Source organism: Peromyscus leucopus, chromosome 6 (genome assembly GCF_004664715.2).
Source record: "Peromyscus leucopus breed LL Stock chromosome 6, UCI_PerLeu_2.1, whole genome shotgun sequence".
NCBI classification, from domain to species: Eukaryota; Metazoa; Chordata; class Mammalia; order Rodentia; family Cricetidae; genus Peromyscus; species Peromyscus leucopus.
The window spans coordinates 84,008,134-84,030,178 of NC_051068.1; the positions used below are offsets into that span (position 1 = coordinate 84,008,134).

The 22,045-nt window shown below is 38.9% G+C and overlaps 1 protein-coding gene across 5 annotated transcripts in view; it reads left to right on the forward strand.

Annotated features, from left to right (window-relative positions):
• Vav3 (vav guanine nucleotide exchange factor 3) overlaps nt 1-22,045 on the forward strand; it is a 336,414-nt gene that overhangs the window by 219,537 nt on the left and 94,832 nt on the right. For all 5 annotated transcript variants that reach the window (XR_005091832.1, XM_028879322.2, XM_037207020.1 and 2 more), the window contains 2 exons: nt 7,361-7,386; nt 12,146-12,191. Coding sequence is in view for 4 of the 5 variants with exons in the window: in XM_028879322.2 (XP_028735155.1) it covers nt 7,361-7,386; nt 12,146-12,191 (72 nt within the window). In the remaining variant the exon portion in view is untranslated. The remainder of the gene's footprint in view (nt 1-7,360; nt 7,387-12,145; nt 12,192-22,045) is intronic.

Sequence of the window (22,045 nt, forward strand, 5' to 3'; positions counted from 1 at the left end):
ACCTATTCTTTTCCTATCTTGCTTAGAACCTACTGCTATAGTATTGATTTAAATGGAAATCTCATTGTTTCTATTTTTCATTCTGCTTTTCATCTTTTTCTTCTACAGACTTTCTGAACGGGTCTTTCAAAATCTATTGTTATTATATTACTCACTTACTTCTGTTCTTTCCATTTCCTACAGAATACTGTCCAAGCTTTCCCCTAACAGCTAGGACACGTAGTTCTGGGTCATTATCTGTCCCCTTTGGACCATCCATTAACTTTCCCCGCTGACATTGAATTTCTGTCTATTCATAGTTCTTCAACTACTTTCCTCCTATACCTTCTTTGTTTCTCCTTCAGTCTTCCCCTCCACATTTTGTTCAGTTTGAAGACTCAATGCAAATATTACCCCACTTGGAAGACTTTCTGGAACTCTGCACACCTGGCCTTTCTTAGTCTACCAGTCGTCTGTGTTTTCCTGGCATCTTATAATTAACTTTATCATAGCATTTATCACATTTATTATAATTGCCATCTGGCTGATCTCTCTAATTAGGCTCAACCATATGCAGTTGATGTTTTGACCTCAGGGAAGACTTGGTGTGTGGATATGTGGCTGGATAGCCCACAAGAGTGATAGACAGATGAATGAGTCAGGTTCCTGGGCCCTGAAGATCATTATCATCTTAGATCTAGAAGCAGTGTGGAAGTTTATGCAGGACTGGGTTCCATTCTTGTGGAGGTAAGAGCTTGATAAGATGGTAGACAAATGAAATAATAAAAATAAACCCTCATTCTGTGATTCACTGGCTTATACTTTAAGAATGAAATAAACTAAGTAGACCTTTTACATTCCTTTCTGAGTAGTTATGCAAGGAAAGACTTTTGCCCCAAGCATTGATTACCAGGCAGTGCACCTGGGGTAGGTTAGCGAGAGACAAGAAAATGAACCAGCTCACACAGCACCTGGTGCTTAAAAGGAAGCTTCTTTCATATAAATCTACTTCCTGATCCAGCCAGTTCCATTATTAGGATTCTTATTTGGCTCTTATTGCTACCTCTAGATGGAATATTCCCTCTTTTCTCCTTAGCAATCCCAAGTCAGCCCTTCCTTTTCTTAGGTCCTATCCTACTTCCTTGCCAATCATTAACATCACCTTGATCACCAGATGGTCATGTGAATTCAATTCTTTAATTAGCTTAGAGGGTAGGACTCATTTAGTTTTCCAACGTTAGGCTGTACTGTGATAGGTGATACCCCTACCCCCACCCCAGTCTCTAGTAGCTTTAAAGTTTAATTAAGTGAACACATAGTTTACTGGGAATTCATAGGTCCTCCAGAGCAGGTCCCCCACCAGACATTTTGGCCATGCAGTTCCATCTGTGCCTACCAGAATGACAGGGTGGCAGCTTTTTACACACATGTCCTGAAAACAAACATTTTTTAATCACTGCCATTGGTGAAAAGCACATACATAGCCCCAGCTCAATTACATGGGAAGCTGGATTGTAGTGGAAGCTGGGGCTCCTCTCCAGGGAGCATTGTTGTCTTTGCCCCTCATACTTTCTCTCATAGGTTATATCTGCCTTGGTGTAGAAGTGAAGGGAAATGTGGGGAATATGTTTCTTATCTTTTGAATCCATCCTTTGTACCAAGTCCAAGGGTAGGACACTTAAAATCAGGTTATCACTTTCCCCACAATAGAACTATTTCAATATAAAAACAGTTCCAACAATACAATATATGGCTAAACATTAACCACCAGGCTTTAAAAGATCTCATACACCTTCAGTTGTGGAAGTTAGCCTTATTGTTTAGATGTTGTCTTCTCTTGGTTTAGAAACCTTTTTTTTTTTTTTTTTTTTTTTATTTCATGCTCTATTATTCTTCAAATCTATTGAGTCTTCATTCACCCTGGAAATAATAATTACTTGGCAAAAGATGCAGTGCATTTTTGAATGAAGCAATCTATTCACATTAATACATGACCATGACAGATTATTGCCTTAAGTATATCTGAAGTATGAGAAAAATATGCATGTATTTTTTTTAATAAGACAAAATATACAACTTGAAAAGAAATTTGAAGGTTGGCTAGTTAGTTTGCATCTTAATGCCTGGGGATTTGCATGGACATAAATAAAGGCCCAGAAGGAAATTCTGCTCTACATCTTTTGTTGAACTTGACTTGACTCCTGCATGTTCACTATAGAAGCTTTGATGATCACCACTCACATCTGCTCTGAAGTCTGTGCCAAAACTTTCCAATGATAGTAATGAATAGGTATAAGTGCCATTATATGAGACTCTTAGCAAGTTACTGCAAAGCTGATGCAATTCTAGGGTGGTGTTTCCTTCTCACAGTACACCACAGGGGAAGGTCTAATCCCAGACTGCAAACTTCAGTAACATATGACTAAGCCCCTTTGGTCCCCTTCCTACCCTGATAGTGATCAATACAGCACACAACTTTTTTTTTTCATCTTCCAGATTAAATAAAGTGAGTAGCATTGGATGCAAATATCACTGGAGCAGACAACTTTGGTTTAATGTATCTTTTCCTTCAGTAAGAATGCAAGCCTCAGCTGCTCTAATATTTAACCGAAGCAGGTCCCCATTTGCTTATCTGTTTAATTGCTCCTTTATCTAGGTCAGCTGCTGCTGCTGCTGCTGCTGTCATAGCCAGCTCTAATAGAAAGGAATTTGCCTTGGTATCCTAAAACTTAAACCTGGGATATTGTTACCTAGAGCCTGTACCACAAATTGGCATCTGAAACAGGCTCTTTTATAAATAGCATTGCATATTTTAAGATGAGGTGTAACTTGTAGAGTAAAACGTTAGTTCAGCCTGCTACCATCAGACATTTTTATCTTGTTAATTTAACATAAACTGAGCCTTAGTCTCTGATTTCATTACCAAGAGGTGACTTTGCTTCTGTGTAAGGGAGCTTAAACCTTTTGTATAAATGAGTCATTTTTTTTGATTCATCAAGACAATTTTATATGCAAGAATAGTTATTTTACTTTTCACTTGACAGTTGGGGTCAGCTTAGTGATATATTAATAATTGTTAAAAATAAAGAATTGGAAGCTGTCGTGTGATTAAATTCAAGTTGAAATCAAATCGTTCCCCCCAAAAATTATGTATAGCTTGTGGCTTTCTGTTCTTTCCCAAAACACCATTGTAGATCAGAGCAGTGAGTATAGCATTCACGTACCATCTTCCTAACGTTGTTCAATCCTGTTGTATGTTTCATAGCAATAGCACGTTAGCCATGAAGGCTAGGTACCTTCCATTATAAAACCTGTAATTGCTTTTATGCGGCCCTTCTTATGACAACCAATCTTACTGGGCATTGGTTTGTTTAGTCTTAAATAGAACTTCAGATAAAAGACAAAACAAATTGTGTAATAAGGTATGAATTGAGAGCCACTTCTATTGGAAAAAACAAACACAGCAGGACTGAATTTGGTATTTAAACAAGCATATTATGGAATGTGAATCCAAATCTTCAGTGAAAATCATTTATCATTCCCAAATATGCCCACTGAGCTCTGCTGGCTTTCGAGATGGAATTCGGCAAAGGCTCCAAGCACCTTCGTTACAACCACTTCTTAGAATTATATTAAACCAGTTGAGACACGATGAAAGAATGCAAGTTATACCTCTTGAGGGTCTGTAAGTCACCATCTAGAAAGGTTCCTGAAAGAGTTAGAACGTTTTATAGTTTGATCAATAGGAGCCTGAGAAATAGGCTGCAGGATAAGGAGAAGTTGAGGATTAAAAACTTTTAGAAACTTGAAGAATTGCATAACTATCCTGAGAAAGTTCCCATGAGAAAATAAAAGAGGTAAAAAGAAAAAGATTTTTCTTCATCTCTCAAGTATCCTTCTAGGTCAGACTTCAGCCAGTACTTGAAGATAACCAGCCCTTATTATCCAAGATGTAATTGCTGTCCCATCCACACACAGAGTTTTCTAGCAACACAACCTCCTGCCACAATAGATTTGGATTCATACCAAGAGACAGTAAAGGATGGGACTGAAGGCTTCAAAATGAGCTCACCTTTCTCATAGAACCCTTCTTGATCTGTTTTTCCAACAGGAAGAACTTTTACTTTGAAATATATCGGAACTAGTACAGTGATTGGCTTTGTCTCTCATGTTACCATTGCATTATTATAGATTAATGATTTATTGAAGTAATGTTTATTTGACCCAAGATTATGTCTCTAAAGGAGTCTGTCCAGTTTAATGTTATTGTAACTGTCAAAAAAAAAAAAAAAAGTATGGGCAAAGGATCCTGGCTAAGAATTTCTGAACAGAATAGATTATAAAACAGAAAATTACTATACGATATGACCACATAAGAACTCAGATTTTAAGAATGTGTTTATTTGTGTTTTATCAAACAGAGCCAGTTCAGAGTACTGGCTACTCTGTGAAGAGTCTATGGAAGTAAGGAATCCATGTCCCTAGTGGCCATGAGGATGGGGCATAGACAGTGTAGGAGAAAGGCCAGCACCATGTAACTGCTGTTACCTTGGAGCTGGAGACTCATCCAGCTCTGAATTCCTTCCTGTTTTCTTAGCTGGTTTACACTGAGAAGCTTTGTATAAAGTGATTCTTAGTGCCTCAGCTCAGAGTGGTGAGGAAAACTGATTATCTTGGCATTACCCTACAGCAAGCAAGCAAGCAAGCAAGCAAGCAAGCAGGAGATGGTGAGAAGAAGAGGAAATGAAGGAGGGAGAACACACTGAGTAGACTGAGTCAGCCTAGTCGTAGTTGTTCCTTTTTACTGGTGTTAGTCTGATCTGAGCCACCCCAGATCTTTATGCTTTCCCGAGTTCTGTGGTTGCTAACACTCAGGCCAAGAAATGACTGTCTTGTTTGTAGCTAGCCCTACATCATGAGAGGAGAAGGCTTGGGAAGGAGGGCCTTCTGTTCCTCACATGAGGAAGAGGTGCAGTTGTGCCCATAGTAAGGTAGAAACTTTAATCCCATTGCTTCCTTTGCCCAAGCAGCACCCAAGGAGCCCACCTGAAGCTGAGTGATGAACATTGCCACAGGGCAGGTGTCAGTTTTACTCAACAAATAATACATTTGAAAGAGGTTGTAAAAGACCTGCTTCACAAGGATCAAAACACCTCCCATGCACAGAACCAGAAAAGAGGGATGTTTTGAAATTAAAATTAAGGTGCACGGTAAGCAATGAACTCCGAACGTAAAAGATGTGGGAAGCCTCCACGTCTGGATCTCTGAGCAGTGCCTGAGTTTTCCTTATAATGGGAAGCTTAGGCTCTATTCCTGTGGCATATGCTTGGTACTTTTGGCTGTTCATCTGACTTACCAGTGGAAGAAGATGGTAGTTTAGGGCATCCTGGAATGCACAGGATTTTCTGGGCACACCAGTGAAGTGGGGACTCCAGGTGTACTTCTAAGGAGACAAGCTTAAGGGCTGGGATGGGTCAGCGGGTCAAAAGCTTGCTGGGCAGGTATGAACATCTGAGTTTAGAACAGCTCTGAACCCACATCAAAGCCAGATGCAGTAGAGCACCACAGTAACCCCAGCACAGAGAGATGGAGACAAGTGGATCCTGGGAGCTTGCTAGCTAGTGAGCCTGCCTATCTGCAGTGGCAAGCTCCAGGTTCAGTGAGAGACCCCGGATCAAAGAGTAAAATGGAGAAGCAATGAAGGAAGACATCAGATATCAAACTCTGTTTTTTTACCACACACAGGTAAGTTTTTCCACATGGATATACCACCAATACGGGCAACGCGCGCGCGCGCGCGCGCGCGCGCGCACACACACACACACACACACACACACACTGTAAAAACATGGGTAAAACCAAACCATACCAATCCAAACCAAACCAAGCACCAGAAAACCCAAGTTCAATTAACCAACTTTCTGAGGCTGGCTAAGATAGAACTCTCATAGCCTCCCTTCCCAGTTGGCTCTCTTAAGTCTTAAATAGTCTGTCTCCTGACGCGTGTTTCTATAGGGGAGAAATAGAAGTGAGCTAGCCTTTCTGTCCAGGAATACTCCTTCGTAAAGGTTGATTTCAGGCCTGGCAAAGATACCTTCAGAGGGGGCAGTCAGTCATCTGTGAAGCAAGGGTGATGGGGTTTGAAATTGACAAAAGGGGGGCATCCTGATCTTTTTTCCTCTAGAAGGTGACTTTCTACTCATGGAGCTTCCATTGCCATTAATCTGGAGTTGTCCTTTAAAATGAAAAAAAAAAAAAAAAAAAAAAAGAAAAAAGTGAAAGCCCACAAAGGGACCTCCTGTTCCTTGCCCCAGGCAGTGTTCTTGTGCAAGCAGACCGCTCCAGTAGGGCAGGTGTCCTGGTAGGAGCTGTCCCTGTGAACTCTGGCCCCGTGGCTTCTCCCAGCCTTTTAAGGAAATATCCCACAGTGCTCCTATCTAGGCCTGCCTTTGCTTGTCTTTGGTTGCATCTGTTTTTTTTTTCCCCAATCAGGTCCTTTCTTAGAGATCATTTTGGATGGGAAGAGTGCAGGCATGGGCTCTTAGTGGTGAGGGATTTTTACTCTGTCTGGAGAAGTTATAACATGTTTAGATGCTGCTAGATGTAGCGAAAGGAAGGAGAAAGGCGCTCATCAGTTTTCCATCTGCAGCGTGTGCTCCTACTTACTCGACTGTCCTTTGGCCGCTCAACCAGGTTACTCATCTGAAGGTTTCAAGACTCTGCCAGTGTGAATTAGTTTTAGGAACCAAACTATAGGACAAAATAAAAATAAAAAAGATACTGTGTCTGTTCATAAATATGTGAAGTAAAAATGAAACAGTATTGGAACTGAATTCTGACTGAGGTGTTTTAAAAAAAATTCTATCTGTAAGCCAAAGTATAGTTTATCTAAAATAAAAAGTATGATTACTAATTAATGGAAATTTTCTCATGTGGAATGCTATGCTGTGCTAAATTTGCAGTTGCAGCAACTAGTCTACACAATACCATTTAACAGTGTGTTTAGATGTTAAAATCAAATGTGTTGAAAGAAAGACTTGCAACTCAGGATCATGCATATATATATATTTAGTGCAAGTCCTTGTTTTAAAGGAGTTTTATGAGGCCAGATTGACATTGCTTAATAAACAATTGAAAAAGTTAAGCGTAAGCCACAAGTCATTTAGAAGTATGAGTCACTCTCCTGACAAGCCAATAAGGTAAGAGAACCCCGGGTTGCAAAACAATTACTAGCCCAGCCCGAGGGACCCTGGAAATGTATTACAGGTATCAGTTAAGAAAACAAAGCGGTAGTGTTTGGCCACTCTGCGGAGGACAGGCTAAGGCTGCCCACCAAACCGAACGACTGCACTGACCATGCCAATTTTTACATTTGTTTCAGAACAAGGGCCATTCAAACCACCAGAGGTAAGACTGACATTTAAACTTTTTATGGAAGCGTTGCATTTCGAGGTGTTTGCTAACTTAAACAGGCTCGGGCTCTTTCGGTGTTAAATGTGCCTTTTCCGATGGATAGAGTGAACGAGAGTTGGAGGGAGCTGCCAGGTGCTTGTCAAAACATGAATGGAATCAGGCATTTTCACAGCTGTTGTCTGGAAGCCTCGGGTTGAGGAGAAAAGTGGATATTTTAGTCTAATACTGAATGAAGTAGGGGCTCTGTGTGATGGGAAGGGTGGCCCTTCTCTCGGAACAATGGCAGACCTATCGCCCGCCGTGAACTGTTGCTTCACAGCCCAGTAGTAATCTGTGAAAATTCGGCTGTAGTTCCAAGAATATAGGTTCAGATTTCTAGTAGCTTCCCCTTGCCCACAAACTTGGTCAGTATTGTGCCCCACTCATCAAATCAAGCTCTGATGACATCTCCTTTTGGTTTAGCATAGCCTGACTCCCAGTGGCTTAACAGTATGTGGTTCTTGAGTATGGCTCTCAGAATAAAGTAACTTCAAAAACGGAAAAGAATGTAAAATATGACAGATTACACACCACCATTATTTTGGCTGTCAATCAAAAGTAACACAAATTTCACCTGACTCTGCAAAAATACCATAGCAAACATTTAAGATAAAAATTAGCAGAGGGAATGAAATATAAAATGGATGTGAAGTGAGTAAAAAATAAGGTTACCTGAGAATTTCAGAATGAAAGAATGGCAGTCTATTTACTGAACTGATTAGCACATTTATCTGTCTTTGAAAATATCTCCAGTTTCAGCACCAAAAACTATAGTAAAATAAAATGTCTCCAGGCCAATAATGCAGCTACATTATTGACATGCTTTCATCAGCTAGTATTTACATAGTTGGTGAAAATATGGACAGCGCAGGGAAATGCCTTCAGAGGTTTCTGTCTCTCTCTTTTAGTGTATGTATGTAACTTCTGCATGCAGTGTGTCAAGGGTGTGGAATGAGGAACCTTGTGAGAGACGCAGCTGCTCAGTGTGCTAGTTTGGTGGGTCTTGAGAGCTAGATTTTAGACCAAGGAATGTATAATAAGGCAACCATATTTTCTGAAAATAATAGAGCATAATGGCTTACTGCAGGCTAATGCCAGTTACCCTAAGTATCTGTTACTGTTTCTTAGGGAGGGAAGTTTTTGTATCAGGGCTGTCAGGATCCTTCCTAGGGTGCATGATCTTGCTAAGCATGATGGTTTTAGATTGTTGAGAAGGATGCCATGTGGAGGCTCAAGCTTCAACTCAAAGTAGTTCATGTGTGTATTCTTTTTTCCTAAGAAAATGATTTCATTTGATTTCAAGGAAGTAATGTGAAGTGGGTGTATTTGCAGACAGAAAGTGTGCTAATAAGAAGTGGTTAATAATTCTAACATGATATTAAATAATTCTCTCAGACACATTTATACCCTTAAAATTACATGTGAGCCTATTAATAAAAAGGAATTAATTTTCATGTTGAAAATTTAAAAATGTAGCGTCGGTGTTGTAGTGATTGTCTTAGCTTTTGAATGTAATAAGTGCAATTTTCATTTAATGTGTAACTTCAGTAATAACCTCCACTTTGTCTGGATAGAAGATTACAGTATATTCTGAGGCTAGCCAAGTCACTTGGAAACTGCTTCATGTTAGGAAGAGTTATAGCAAAGAATATAATATGAAGAATGTGGTTTTATTTTGTTTCCTTTTTTTTTTTTTTCAAACCTCCTGCCTCTTCTGTATTGGATTAGCATTAGTGCCAATGGGTGTATGATTATAAGGTTTTGTTTTAAATTTTCAGCTTCATTCACAAGGCAGGCCAGTTTTTTCCATGGCCACGGGATCCTTAGGCTTGCGTAGCTGTCTGGGGGTGTTCACCTCACTTGTCGTCTCGGTCTTCATGGCTCCTTCTGACGACACAAAGCAATTTATTCTTCTATGTCTACTCAGCCACTTTCTACCTATTCCCTGTTGTGGAAAAACCAAAGCTAATGTCTATAAACAAAGGAAGCTTTCCCTTGTGTGGTTGGTGAAAATCCACAGAGAGAATTATTTTCCTCCAAAGATGCAAGAAAACCAGGAGAGTTTTAGATAATAAAAGTATTTAAAAAAAAATAAAAAAGACAAGACAGTGAAGCAAGACATAATTGCCTTATTATAATTATAAAATTAGGTTTGCCTCCCCAACCCCTCTGGGTAGATCAAAGGAGAGTCAGACTCCAGAGTCATGACTTTCATGTCCCTGGGCCTGTGACTTGAGAGCTCCCAGAAGAGGCAACCATTTATGTCCTTTGTTTCCCATCATCTACCTGCAAACCAGGTCTACCCAGCCCTGTCCGGGCTTTTGAGAAAATAGGTGCAAAGGGGCTATATATTAGAGTCAGAGACATTAAATTATGCATTTCAAAAATTTTTTTAAATATTTTTTTTTGATATAAAATGTTTTTGAGGTGCTTTTTTTTTTTTTTTTTTTTTTTTTTGAGACAGGGTTTCTCTGTGTAGCTTTGTGCCTTTCCTGGATCTCACTCTGTAGTCCAGGCTGGCCTCGAACTCACAAAGATCCGCCTGGCTCTGCCTCCCAAGTGCTGGGATTAAAGGCATGCGCCACCACCACCTGGCATTTTAAGTATAGTTAATCATATTTTTTTCCAAATGCACTTTGCCTAAATAGTTGAGGTTTCCTTTGGTGTGCAGGATTTCTTTATAGTTTGTTTTACTGCCTGCTTCTCCTACAGAAAAGTTTCTGTTTTGAGGGTGAGTGACTTAAATGACTTTCCAGAAGTAAGAACATAGCAGTCAGTAGGGCAATTGGGATGCAGGCATGCATGCCTGTAGTCAGTCATGCATGCCTGCAGTCAGTCATGCATGCATGCAGTCAGTCATGCATGCCTGCAGTCAGTCATGCATGCATGCCTATAGTCTCAGCTCTGGGGAGGATGAGGCAAGAGGATCTCTTGCATGTTTGGTTCGAAGTCAGCTTCAGTAGCAGAGTGAAATCTTGGTTCAAAACCACAAAAAGATATAGAAGCTATAGTTTCCCAGAATATATTAAGTTTATATAGGATAGGAACACTAAGAAATCACTTAATGATTCCAAAATCTTAAAAGCAAATGAACCATCATCACCATCCCAACCAAGTAAGCACTAGTATAGTTTTTCCTGGAAGATGGGAAAACCCAGCAGAGCTGTTTTGATTTTGAACTTAATCTCCTTTTCTATATGATTATTAACCATATTGTGTCACCTACTTTAATCTTAAACTCAAGGCAAAACAGGCAAAGACAGTTTCTGTTGTCAGTTGGGAAGGTGATGGTGTTGGTGGGAAGCATGGACTGGCAGGCTGGACCTCACTGTTTATTTTCCTGTTGAGTCTATCATGAGTTGTATTGCTTGGGGCCCTTTCTATAGAAAGCTCAAAGTTTTTAAATAAAAATTTGAGTAAAAATGAGTTTGTCTTTGACATCAGTTTTCTTCCATATTTTCAGAAAGGCATCTGTAGCCCTTGGGCCTTCCTTTTTATATCTTAGCCACCAAGTAGCCCAGGGCACCAATTTCTCTCACAGTGGTGCCTTATAATGGTTTTCCTAGTGTAGATACTCTGCTTGCTCAACAAAGAGTCCATGCAGAGTTTAATGATCCTATTAGTCTTTTACAAATACATTTTGAAAGTAGTTGGAGTAAAAACAAAAATTACCTGTTTAAAGTTTATTTTATTTGCTTTACCTAAGAACCTTAGAATCTTCAGGATATGGCTTTGAGCCCTGGAGAAGGTTAAAAGACCCCATTTCAACATTTTAGTGACTTGACTTATGATTGAAATCAACCTGAGAAGCCACCGTGAGAAAAATCCACGGCTTATGTGTGTTTCTCAAAGTGAGGGATCCTCTGACTGTACACACAATGGCAAATTCCAACACACATAAAAAGCAAATTCCTCTCATGAAAGTCTCCATAATACGGTGGTCCTCCATGTAACCATGTCTGCTGTGTAACAAAAAGTAAAACAAGTCAATTCTTCATTAGCAAGATTACTGCATTAATTATAGCTAAGAATTCAATGCTTGTGAAATAAAATGGTAACCATGCATTTTCAGATTTAAAAATCCCTTGTCTGCCTTTCATAGCATGCAGTTTTCCTTAGGAATTCCTTTTCTGTAATATTTGATTTTGTGCTTTAGTTAGCTGCATGTATTTTGTTTTTTAAAAAGGTATCAAGATACAATTCCTCTGTAATTAAAACACATTATTATTTAAGCATTTTCTGGAGCCAGGACTTTGGGCCTTTGGTTTGGACTGTGCTTTCTTCAATCACTGGTCTGTCAAGGCCCAGAAATAAATAATTGAGTTAGAATTTTTACAGATCTGCTTAAGACTGTGTTATTCATATTTCTTTGCTGGGAATATTTTCTAACCTAAAATGGTTCTATGGGATTAGTCTTCCTAGTTTCTGTAATCGTAGGATTTTAAGAAATATTGGGTCAGAATATATAAATTAGGCAAATAAAAGTATTTCTGTTTGTGTCAATGGTTTATAAAATGTAAAGATAGTCTAATGGAAAACTTACCAGGGGAATTATATTAAATTATAAATACGAACATTAAAATCATGTTTTGTCCCACTTAGTCATGTTTTTAATTGGAACTAAGGCAACATCGATTGCCAGAGCATCAGTGTTATGATTTTATGTCATATTACCAATGTGTCATTGTGTTGTTTTGTTTATTTTTCCACACAGAAACGGACCAATGGACTCCGGCGAGCTCCCAGACAGGTGGACCCAGGTGTGTTTCCCATTATATATTCTATGATAACTCCAGTTAAGTGATTATGAAAGTATATGGGAATTGCTGTGAGAAGTTGGCTGCATGGCTGGCCTTTGTTCCCATAGTTCAGTCTATACCTTGTGACCAGGAGGTGAAGGTCTAAAGTGCAAATCATTCCCAGGTGACTAACCCCCAGCTCTGTGCACTTTCCACAGTCAGCAGGTGAGCTGGTTATTTGCTTACTAAACAGCCTCAGGGTGCCTGCATAATGCTAACATACCCAGCACCCTCCCCATTTTCCTCCTAAATCAGGTAAGAATACCAATAAGCTCACTGCCACTTAAAAACAGTGTGTTCCAACAGGGTAAGGGAGAGCACATGACTGTTCCTTTCCCCATTTGGGGAAGTTTTCTTATTCTCCATCTGTATGATTTTATATCAGGAATATGGTTGTCAGGACACCATGAACATGTGTCCTCTGGAGACCAGTGATTCAGCTGCAGAAAACGGTAGTTTTTCCTAACATTGTGGTTTGCCTCTATCATTATCTTAATATAATCATTTTTTTTTATCCATTAAGAAATGCCTTCTGCAGTTTAATCACTGAACATTTTGTTCTGTTCATGATCCCATCCTTGGAGGTATAAAAGGTATTCACAGGTACAGCATCCACACATGTGAATTTGATGCAAGTCCATCCAGTAGCCTTTCTGGGAAATAGTCTGGATTTCTGTTTGGCATTGTGTTCTCATCATTGGCGCTGTTCTTCTAGCTGTAAAGAGGCTTTTTCAAAGCATAACATCTTTTAACTGAAACCACACCCAGGCTGGCCCTGCCGGTTTATGAGATGATAGAGATTATGGAAGCCCTGTTGCCTCTGGCTAGAAATTGCCTCATTTACGTCTTGAGATCAGTTTAACTCTTTTAACTACAGAACAAAATTGATGCCATTAAAAACATAGGGTTCCATTTTTCCTTTTTAATAGTTCTGACTTTCCCAAGCCAAGATCCTTTGCCAGGGTCTGTGTAATGCCGTTTAGAAGAGATATCATTTGTTGTATTTAGTAGGACTACTGTATGGTTGTGTGATGTGTTTTTTGTTTGCTTGTTTGTTTTGTCTGAGCTGTATTTCTATTTCAGAAAATAATCTGGCCTTTAAAAGTGTTATTTTGAAATTTCTTTTTCACCTCTGTGCATTTTTATTTAGACTATTTCCTCCTAGAGAAATGCATTTATTTATAGTGTCAGACGATGCACATTTAACTCTTCACAATTTACTTAACCAGTTTTCTACAATCTTTTAAAGGAAAATATAGTGACTTTTCAGCTTATAAATATAACCATGTACATCAGTAACAAAATAAATACATACCACCTTATCCTAAAGTATTGTACGAATTTACAAATATACAAGAAGTACTTCTGTACATTTTGGAATATTTTCCTGTAGCTATGATGTATGTATGTGAGTATATTTCTCATTCTTCACATTTCTGTGAAGAAGTAGATAGCTGATGATCTTGTGGTTGAAGCTGCAGTGAGGTTCTCCATGTTCCTCACCTGAGCCACTCCTGGATTTAGGCCTGAGCTCCTCGTCTGGCTTGGTTGCTTTTGCATCCCTGCCTCCTTCTGCTAACCTGTAGTGCTTCTGTGCTCAGAATGAACCCTTGTTTGCAACTGTCTTGTGATCAACTGATGTAACTGTCATTTAGCAGACTTTCACAGTTCTTGGTAGATGCTTATCCAAGACGTTTAAAGAGATATCCATGCAACTGAGGCAGAATCAACAGAGAGCTTCCTAGGAGCATTGTCTGCCATTTGTATTTTGCTGTGGAGTTTCCTTTGATCATCCTATCTCCATTTCTAACTAATATAATTGACTTCTCTAAGTCCTAATATCCTGATTGCTTTCTAGAATCCCATAAAGGGTGGATTGTAGAAAAATAAACTATTTGAGGTGATCAAGTGTACTTACCTCATCGAGTTCAGATTTCATGGGCAAAACTAAATCACACGTGGGCCTTTTGTGTTGGAAAAGGACTTTCATACATAGTTATGTGGACAGAGGATTTTATTAACTTTGTTACACAAATTAGTGAGTGACCATGTATTTTTCCTTAGGTTTTGACTCTCTTGCTTTTTATTTTTCTTTATTCTTTTAATCATTTTGGATAAAATATAATGATACCACTTTCCTCCTATCCCTTTTCCTCCTTCTAACCTCTCCCAAGTCTCCCTGCTTCATTTCCTTCCATACTTCCCCTAAATGATAGCCTCTTCTCTCCAATTATTATTGTTATAATAATTATTGTTACACCTGAGTCTCTTTATGTTCTTTGTGTGCATATGGTTTCAGGGCCGATCACTTTGTATTGGACAACCAATTAAGGGGCTCCTCCCTGGGAGAGGCTAACTCTCCCTCTCTCAACAGTCATAAGTTCTATAGTTCCTCATCAAGGAGTGTGATCCCATAAGTTCTCCCCACTTCCTAGTTAGTATGTCTGTTGATATTGCCACTGTTTAGATCTTGATTATGCAGCCATTTCTATGAGAGACTGATTCACCACAAACATCATGGTGTAATGGCTACTGGGATCTATGTGCCCCATCTTTTATGTTGGGACTGGGCTCCCCCCATGATCTATTGATGTCTTCATTGTGTCCAGTTGTGGTTTTATGTGATGGTCTCCACTTGCTGCAAAAAAAAAAAAAAAAAAAAAAAAAAAAGTTTCTTTGATGAGAGGTGGTGGTAGCTATACTTAACTGTGGGTGTGAGGATAAGACTTAGAATGTAGTTAAGAATTATTCTGGTCTAGCAAAGTGACTGCAGTAGATTCTGTTCTAAGATCCATGACCTCGCCAGACTTAGGAAGTCAGCTAAGTTTCTCCTACCAGGCACGGCTCCCTCCTGTTAGTGGGCCATGATTCCAATTAGACAGCAGTTGATTACCACCAACATATGAGTGACACTTATTCCACCTTTATGGATATCTTGCCATGCTGGTTGCTGTTGTGGTTTCATAGGTGTTACAGCTGGGTAGGACTATTAGTTGCTTCTCTCCCTTGGCAGCTTCCAAGTATTTTCTGGTAGCATGGAAGCTAGGCCACAGGAAGGAGGTTTTCAAGTTATATCCAACTCAAATAATCTAAGTCCTGTGTTCTTAGTGTGCAGCGTTTTCAGCAATAGGGGCCTACCTTCAAGTCCTGTGAGGCAACCAAGGACAAGAGCCATGGTTTGGGGACTCAAGTGAACTACCCTGACTAACCATTCTAAAGGCGATTTCTCGTGCCTGGTACTGGGTTTTTTAATCTACGATTCTTGTGGGGAATATTGTTAATCCTAGTGTCATAACTTCCTTTAAGGTGTGTGTGTGTGTGTGTGTGTGTGTGTGTGTGTGTGTATACACTTATATGTATTGTATATGATTTTAGGTAAGGGTGTTTAATACAAACCCTTGAGGCTTTATCAAACAAACTTGGTGACACTGTCCCTTTGCCCTCTTCCTCCCTCTGTATTGACCTCGCTCCCACTTTTCCCATCTGGAACCCCTCCCTCCCTTTGTTTCCCTTTCCCCCACTTTATATCGCCTGTATCGTGCTGTTCTCTTACTGTTTGAATTCCACCTGTTGACATAGTAACAAGCCGTGTCGTGGCCTGGTGTTGGGAAGTGTGCCTCGGAAACCTGTTCGAACTTGAGGCTGGACTTTGCTCTTTGCATGCTGCTTCCCCTCTTCAGTTCGCTTCCCCTATTGTGCTGTGGTGTTCATGTTTATGAAAGAAGATTTGTAAGAATACCTGCCTCACAGGTGTTGTGAATATGATGTGAGGACTATTGAAAGTGCTTAGTAAATACTCATTGGAAGCAATAATTATATTGATTAATTTGTCCTACAGCAAGTGATTTAATATTGGACACTTCGTGAAGTGGAGAATCAATATTTGCAAGTTAAATCTTTGAAAACAGATGCAATTATATATTGAATTTATATTGAATCAAGAAGTTGCAGCCTGCTGTGGTGGTGCACTTCTTTAATCCCAGAACTAGGGAGGCGGAGGCAGCTTGATCTCTGTGAGTTGGAGGCCAGCTTAGTCTACACAGTGAGTATGAAGACATCCAGAGCTCCATAGTGAGACACTATTTTGAAAAAGTAAACAAAAAAAAGTTGTATAATCATAGTAATTTTCATATTTCCCTTTGTTTCCTGTTTGCCAAACAGTTTTTACAATCTTTTGATTATCTTTACCAAAAGATGCAATAAAGAGAGATGGTTGAGAGTGATTTATTTTGGGTATAATTGTTATAATTTTTTATTTCAATTAAGGCAATGAAAACTCTAGTTGAAATTTGTGTGTGTGTGTGTGTGTGTGTGTGTGTGTGTGTGTGTGTGTGTGTATTTCTATCACAACCCCCAAAACATGAGAGCTACATGTTTGTGTTGTAGCTTGTCTGGACACTTAGAACATTCTACTATATTGTACCTAATCTTTATACACCATGTTCATGACAGTTTCACTCTGTTTCCTTCTTCTCTACTGGGCTAAGAATTTTTTTTTATTGATTTTTTTTTATCATAACTGCTTTACAGATGTAATAATATGTCAGATGCGAATTCTGGTAGCTCTTTTGAGTCACTTACTTATAACGTGTTTTCGTCAGTTTGTACCTCTCTGCCTGACACAGATGTTGGTATCAAGACAGCAACACTGTACCAGACAGATCAATTATTTCAGGAACATGGTGGTGCTGGGCCTTTTTCAAGAACATGAGATCTTAAGTCTCAAGTAAATTCCAAGCACTGCTGTAATATTTTTCACCTCAAGTGGCACTCAAGGTCAAAGTTACCAATTAAATTTTAATACTTAGATTTCAAAAATTTTCCTTCTATCTTAGTAATGCACATTTAAGATTGATTTCTGTTTGCATGCAGTATATCTGTGTGCCATAGCATGTGGTCTTTTCAATGAGTTCACATTTTTAGACTTTTGTAAAATTGCCGTACATTCGTGGAACTCATAACCTCCTGTATGTGAGTCCACAGTCATTAACTTAACCAAAAAAAAAAAAAAATCAGGTTTTTGTTCTTTGTTGTACTGTCAAAAGATTAGATGGAGAGGATGGGAAATGTTTTGGTAGCTTTCTCTCCTCTGAGCTTAAGCTGCTTATGTGCACTGTTATAAACTTCTCTAATAAATGATCAGATAATGGCTAAGTGGATGAATCTTTTCAGAGAGCAAAGGCTCATTGTTGCCTTTGCGATTATAGAAACAATACCTATGACTTGGAAAGGTTGCGTTCTTATACCCTTAGGAGGGGTCTTAACCATTTCTTAGCAGATGCATCTTCAGTGATGTTCATGATCTCCTCCAGATGAGCAGGACTGATATTTACGTTCTTCATGTCTTTATGTGAAGAAAGGATTAAAGTAACCTGTCATCATCAACCTCATGCCTTCTGTGAAATTAAACATAGCCAAGTTGTGAATTATAAAAACAACATGGTCCTTCTCCATAATATTTATATTCTTTTAGGAAAGGAATGGATAAAAACACCAGGTTTCAGTTGCATAAAAGCATATGTATATATATTGTAAGGAAATTTAACATTGTGTAGTATTCTGCATATAGATCCTTTGGACTGTGGGATAACTATAACATAGTATTTTAGAAAATAGTCTTACAAACATAGGAAACTATCTTTAATTACATAGCCCATGCAAATAAGCTAAATGAATTAGAAAAGACAAGAAATTGTGGGCTCAGATTACCATTAAACTGATTTATGTGTAGATACATTACATTCATGTAAATAAACATTTTGTTATGCTGGCCTGTGGTATTGAATTGAAATTTAATATGGTTCTCCTTGGTCCTTTAATTTCAAAGGATTGCATTCTAAATCTAAATAGAATTGCTGACTTCCTTTACATTTGATTTTAAACAGAACAACTTATTCAATAGAGAAATCTTATATTTTAGTTTCCAAGTGATGAGAAAAAAACAAACCAGCAGCTCATTATTTTTAAAATTCTGGCTCTAAAAGCTTATTTTAAAAATGATACTTTTCTTTTAAATGAGGGAAACAAATGTACCTTCTTGACGGTTTTTGTAAGTGAGCCTTTGTCTGCAATAAACAAGAGACAAATTCAGTAGATTGTCATATTTCCATATTAATCAGTCACTCCCACTTCTATCTTTTCTTTCAACCCTAGAACTAATTTTTCATGAAATATATAAGTCCGATCCTAAATGGTGGAAGCATAATTATAAATGTGTAAGAATACATTTCACATTAAGAGAAATACACTTGAAAAAGTAAAATGGGGCAAGGAGAACCCAGTGATTAAGATTCATTGCAGAGGAATGAGAAATCCAAGCTGTGAACGAAGCTGGAGAGTGTGCTCTGGTTTTTAAAATAGCTGATTTTCCTCCAAGCTTCTATTAAACTATGAACAATAAGACGAGTTTTGCACTGAGGCAGTTGATCCCCCTGTAGTTATTTTTCAGGACTACCTTTCTAATTCCCTTTGCCAGGATAACAGATTTCTGAAATGAACATCACAGCACCTGGCTCACGTCTCTTTTGGTTTGAGGATTTATTTCTCCTTTTCAAGGCTCATTCTGAGTTCACAAAGGACCACTACTGCTTTTCTGGCAGGTCTGTACAAGCCTTGCAAAGCCAGTCTTTCATACAGCACAGGTACCTTTAAAATAGGAACAAAGGGGAAGTGAATATTCATAGGTATACATGGGGGGTCCTTTTAGATGGCAAACAGTATCAGTTATGTGATTATTGAGAGAACAAAATATTTGTGCTATAATATACAGAATCTACTTAAGGTCATTTATAAACTTGTAGCATAATCTTATTAATAATGTTATCTTTAGATGATAAAGTATGCATCTATTAAATGTTTAGAAAAGCATTCCAAAAAGGAAGTCATAAATGTAGTGAGCTACTTTGAACATTTATCACTGATAAAATGTTCTTTACTTGGAAGATGAGATATGACCCATGTCTCCTTCTCTATATCTGTGGCCATGATCATTAGCTACTGCTCCATATGAGAAGACAAAGTATGTGCCATGCAATACTAGATAAAAATAGAAACTTCAGAAATTTGTTATAGGCCAACCACTTCTGAGAGCCAGATAATCTCATTTCAGAACTGAGGTCCCAACTGTTAGATGAAAGAAACCAACTGGATCAAAACTTATTACTCTCCAATAACAGTATTTGGTGTAATATCTAACTGATCCTGGGAGAGAAGCTATTGATAAATTAGGTTATGATTATAGTATTACCACAGTTTTATTTACAAATAGGTTTATCACATTAACTGGAACATGGGAGTACAGTTTGTAAAATTTCAGTCAAAATAGCATATTTGTAGTTATTTTTTCACCATCACCAAATTGATTTTTTTAATTTGAACAAAAAGAAAACTTTACATTAGGTTCTTAACATTTGTTTTTACAGATCATTTGGTAATTTGGGGGACTAACACATTTTTTTTCTGTGTAATTAAAAGTAATATAGGGACATTTCCTTGCTTTTTATGAACATTTTTTTTCCTGGAAGAAGGAGAACTAAAACATAACATGCTTAGCAGTAATACTGTTCAGCCTATGATGAGCTGCCCAAGTCAATGGTACAGGTTTATGAATGGGATAGTCAACAGTTAGTAGCTGGAGAAGAATTCATTGTTGGTGGAGGCAAGACATAGCAAGAGGAATGAAAAGTTTGCAAGCTATATCAGTAATTTCAGTAGATTTGCAAATTTCAAATGAAGTGAAGTAATATCAACCATTATGCTTTTGCTTGTGACAAACACAATTCAAAAAGTTTAAGAAAAAGGGGGGAGGCAGCTTACCAGTATAGGTAAAAGGTAAGTCCAGAGTGCTTGGTTCAATCAGAATTGTATCCGAGGACTCAATGGAAACATTCTGAGTTCAGTTTCCCAACAGTGTCTCACCTCTTCTCTTCAGACTTCCTGTCATCAGGCACCCTAGGCACGTTGGTCTCATTTCCAGGCAAAGATGTTCTCATGTAGCTCTCATTGTTCACAGTAGCCAGTGAATCCAGAGAAAGCAAAGTGCCTCTCCTTCTCCAGTATGCTAAGAGTCTAAGGAGAGCTATAATTGTCCTGGTCTTGACCAGGTTGTCATCTCTGCAGCTGTGGCTGTAGTCAGAGTCCCCTGCGAAGGGACAGCCTGGTTTCTATGCTCGCCTTCTCTGATGGAGGAATGGAGAACTGGGGGTGACAACCTAGCTGCACAGACTTCCTTCCTTCCTTCCTTCCTTCCTTCCTTCCTTCCTTCCTTCCTTCCTTCCTTCCTTCCTTCCTTCCTTCCTCCCTCCCTCCCTCCTCCCTCCCTCCCTCCCTCCCTCCCTCCCTCCCTTCCTGTTCTATGTGTATAGAATTGAGAAGCAAAAGGAGAACACATTTTTTAGACATTTCATTCTTGTGTGTACTGTGACAGGCTTTCCCACATCCCCTTCATTCTTCTTTTACTACTTGTAGGTTCTTCTAAAGTAAATAAGGAGATGCATAACCTAAAATAGGAGGCAGAGGAGACCAACAAACACCAATCCCAAATGATAGCTTTCATTGGCAGCAAAGCCAAGAGAGGAGCAGTTTTCTTGTCTCATGGTTTCATGGTTGTTTTTCTAACCATGTCCTTGTACCTGAAACACCAAGCTGGCATTCTCCTATGAACACAGACACGGGCCTTTTAGAAGGCAAGAGTTCTTTGTTCCACTATTACCTACCCAATGTTAGTGAAGATTGGTGCATGTGATTAGAAAACCGAGCAAACAAGATGCTAAAGTATCATGCTTTGTGGGGACAAATGGGAAGAAGGTGCCCTAAGTGCTCGAATGGTCAGGAAGGAAAACCATAGACATGGATGTATCACTTTAGGTCATAGTCTGCAGCTGTGACAGAAAGCAAATAATGAGGGAAAGGAAGGGGCCAACCATAACTTTGTCTCTGTTAGTCAGTGTGTGTGTGTGTGTGTGTGTGTGTGTGTGTGAGTGAGAGAGAGAGAGAGAGAGAGAGAGAGAGAAAGAGACAGAGAGAGAGAGACAGAGAGACAGAGACAGAGAGAGATTCTATATTAGATGTCCATATTACTTTTTCCAAAGATCTTTAGTATTATTTATTTCTCAACATATATTCTCCTTTACCTTGGCCTACCCTCCCTCATCTGACCTCTGCATTGGCAGAGGTCAGCATGGATGTATAATCTTGGGAGAGTTTGCCCATGTTTATCACCTCTACAATAGGGAGAAGTAGCAACTATTTTCTTGTGTCATAATGAAGGTCTAATTGATTAATAGATGAAGCAATTTCCCATAATGTTAGCACATAGTGATTTGTAAGTGATGACTGTCACCAATGCATATACACATCTGAACTGGTTCCATAAAGGTGTGTGACAGGTTGTCCTAAACAACATCTTATAGTTTCTATGACTCTGACACCTGAGCACGGTTTAGCTCAGGTTTCTCTGCTACAGGTTTGCTCACAAAGCCTCATTTACTATGTAAGGTGATGCTAAATGTCATTTGGAGACTCAGCTGGGGAGTAGTTCATTTTCAACCTCACGTATCTGGAAGCAGCATTCCATTCCCTTTAGAGGACTGAACTAAAGGCCCCAATACCTACCACACATTGCCAGATGTTGCTCCCAATTCTTTGTTGTTTGAACTTTTTTATGTGGATGTCTGCTTCACCAGAGCATGCAAGCCAAGAAGGCAGTAGGGCACCCTAGCAATTAAAGCCTTACAGGACACAATCATGGAATGAGGCTGTGTCATGGATTCTTGCAGAATCATGCAGTATATGCTGGATACCAAATTTACTCATAC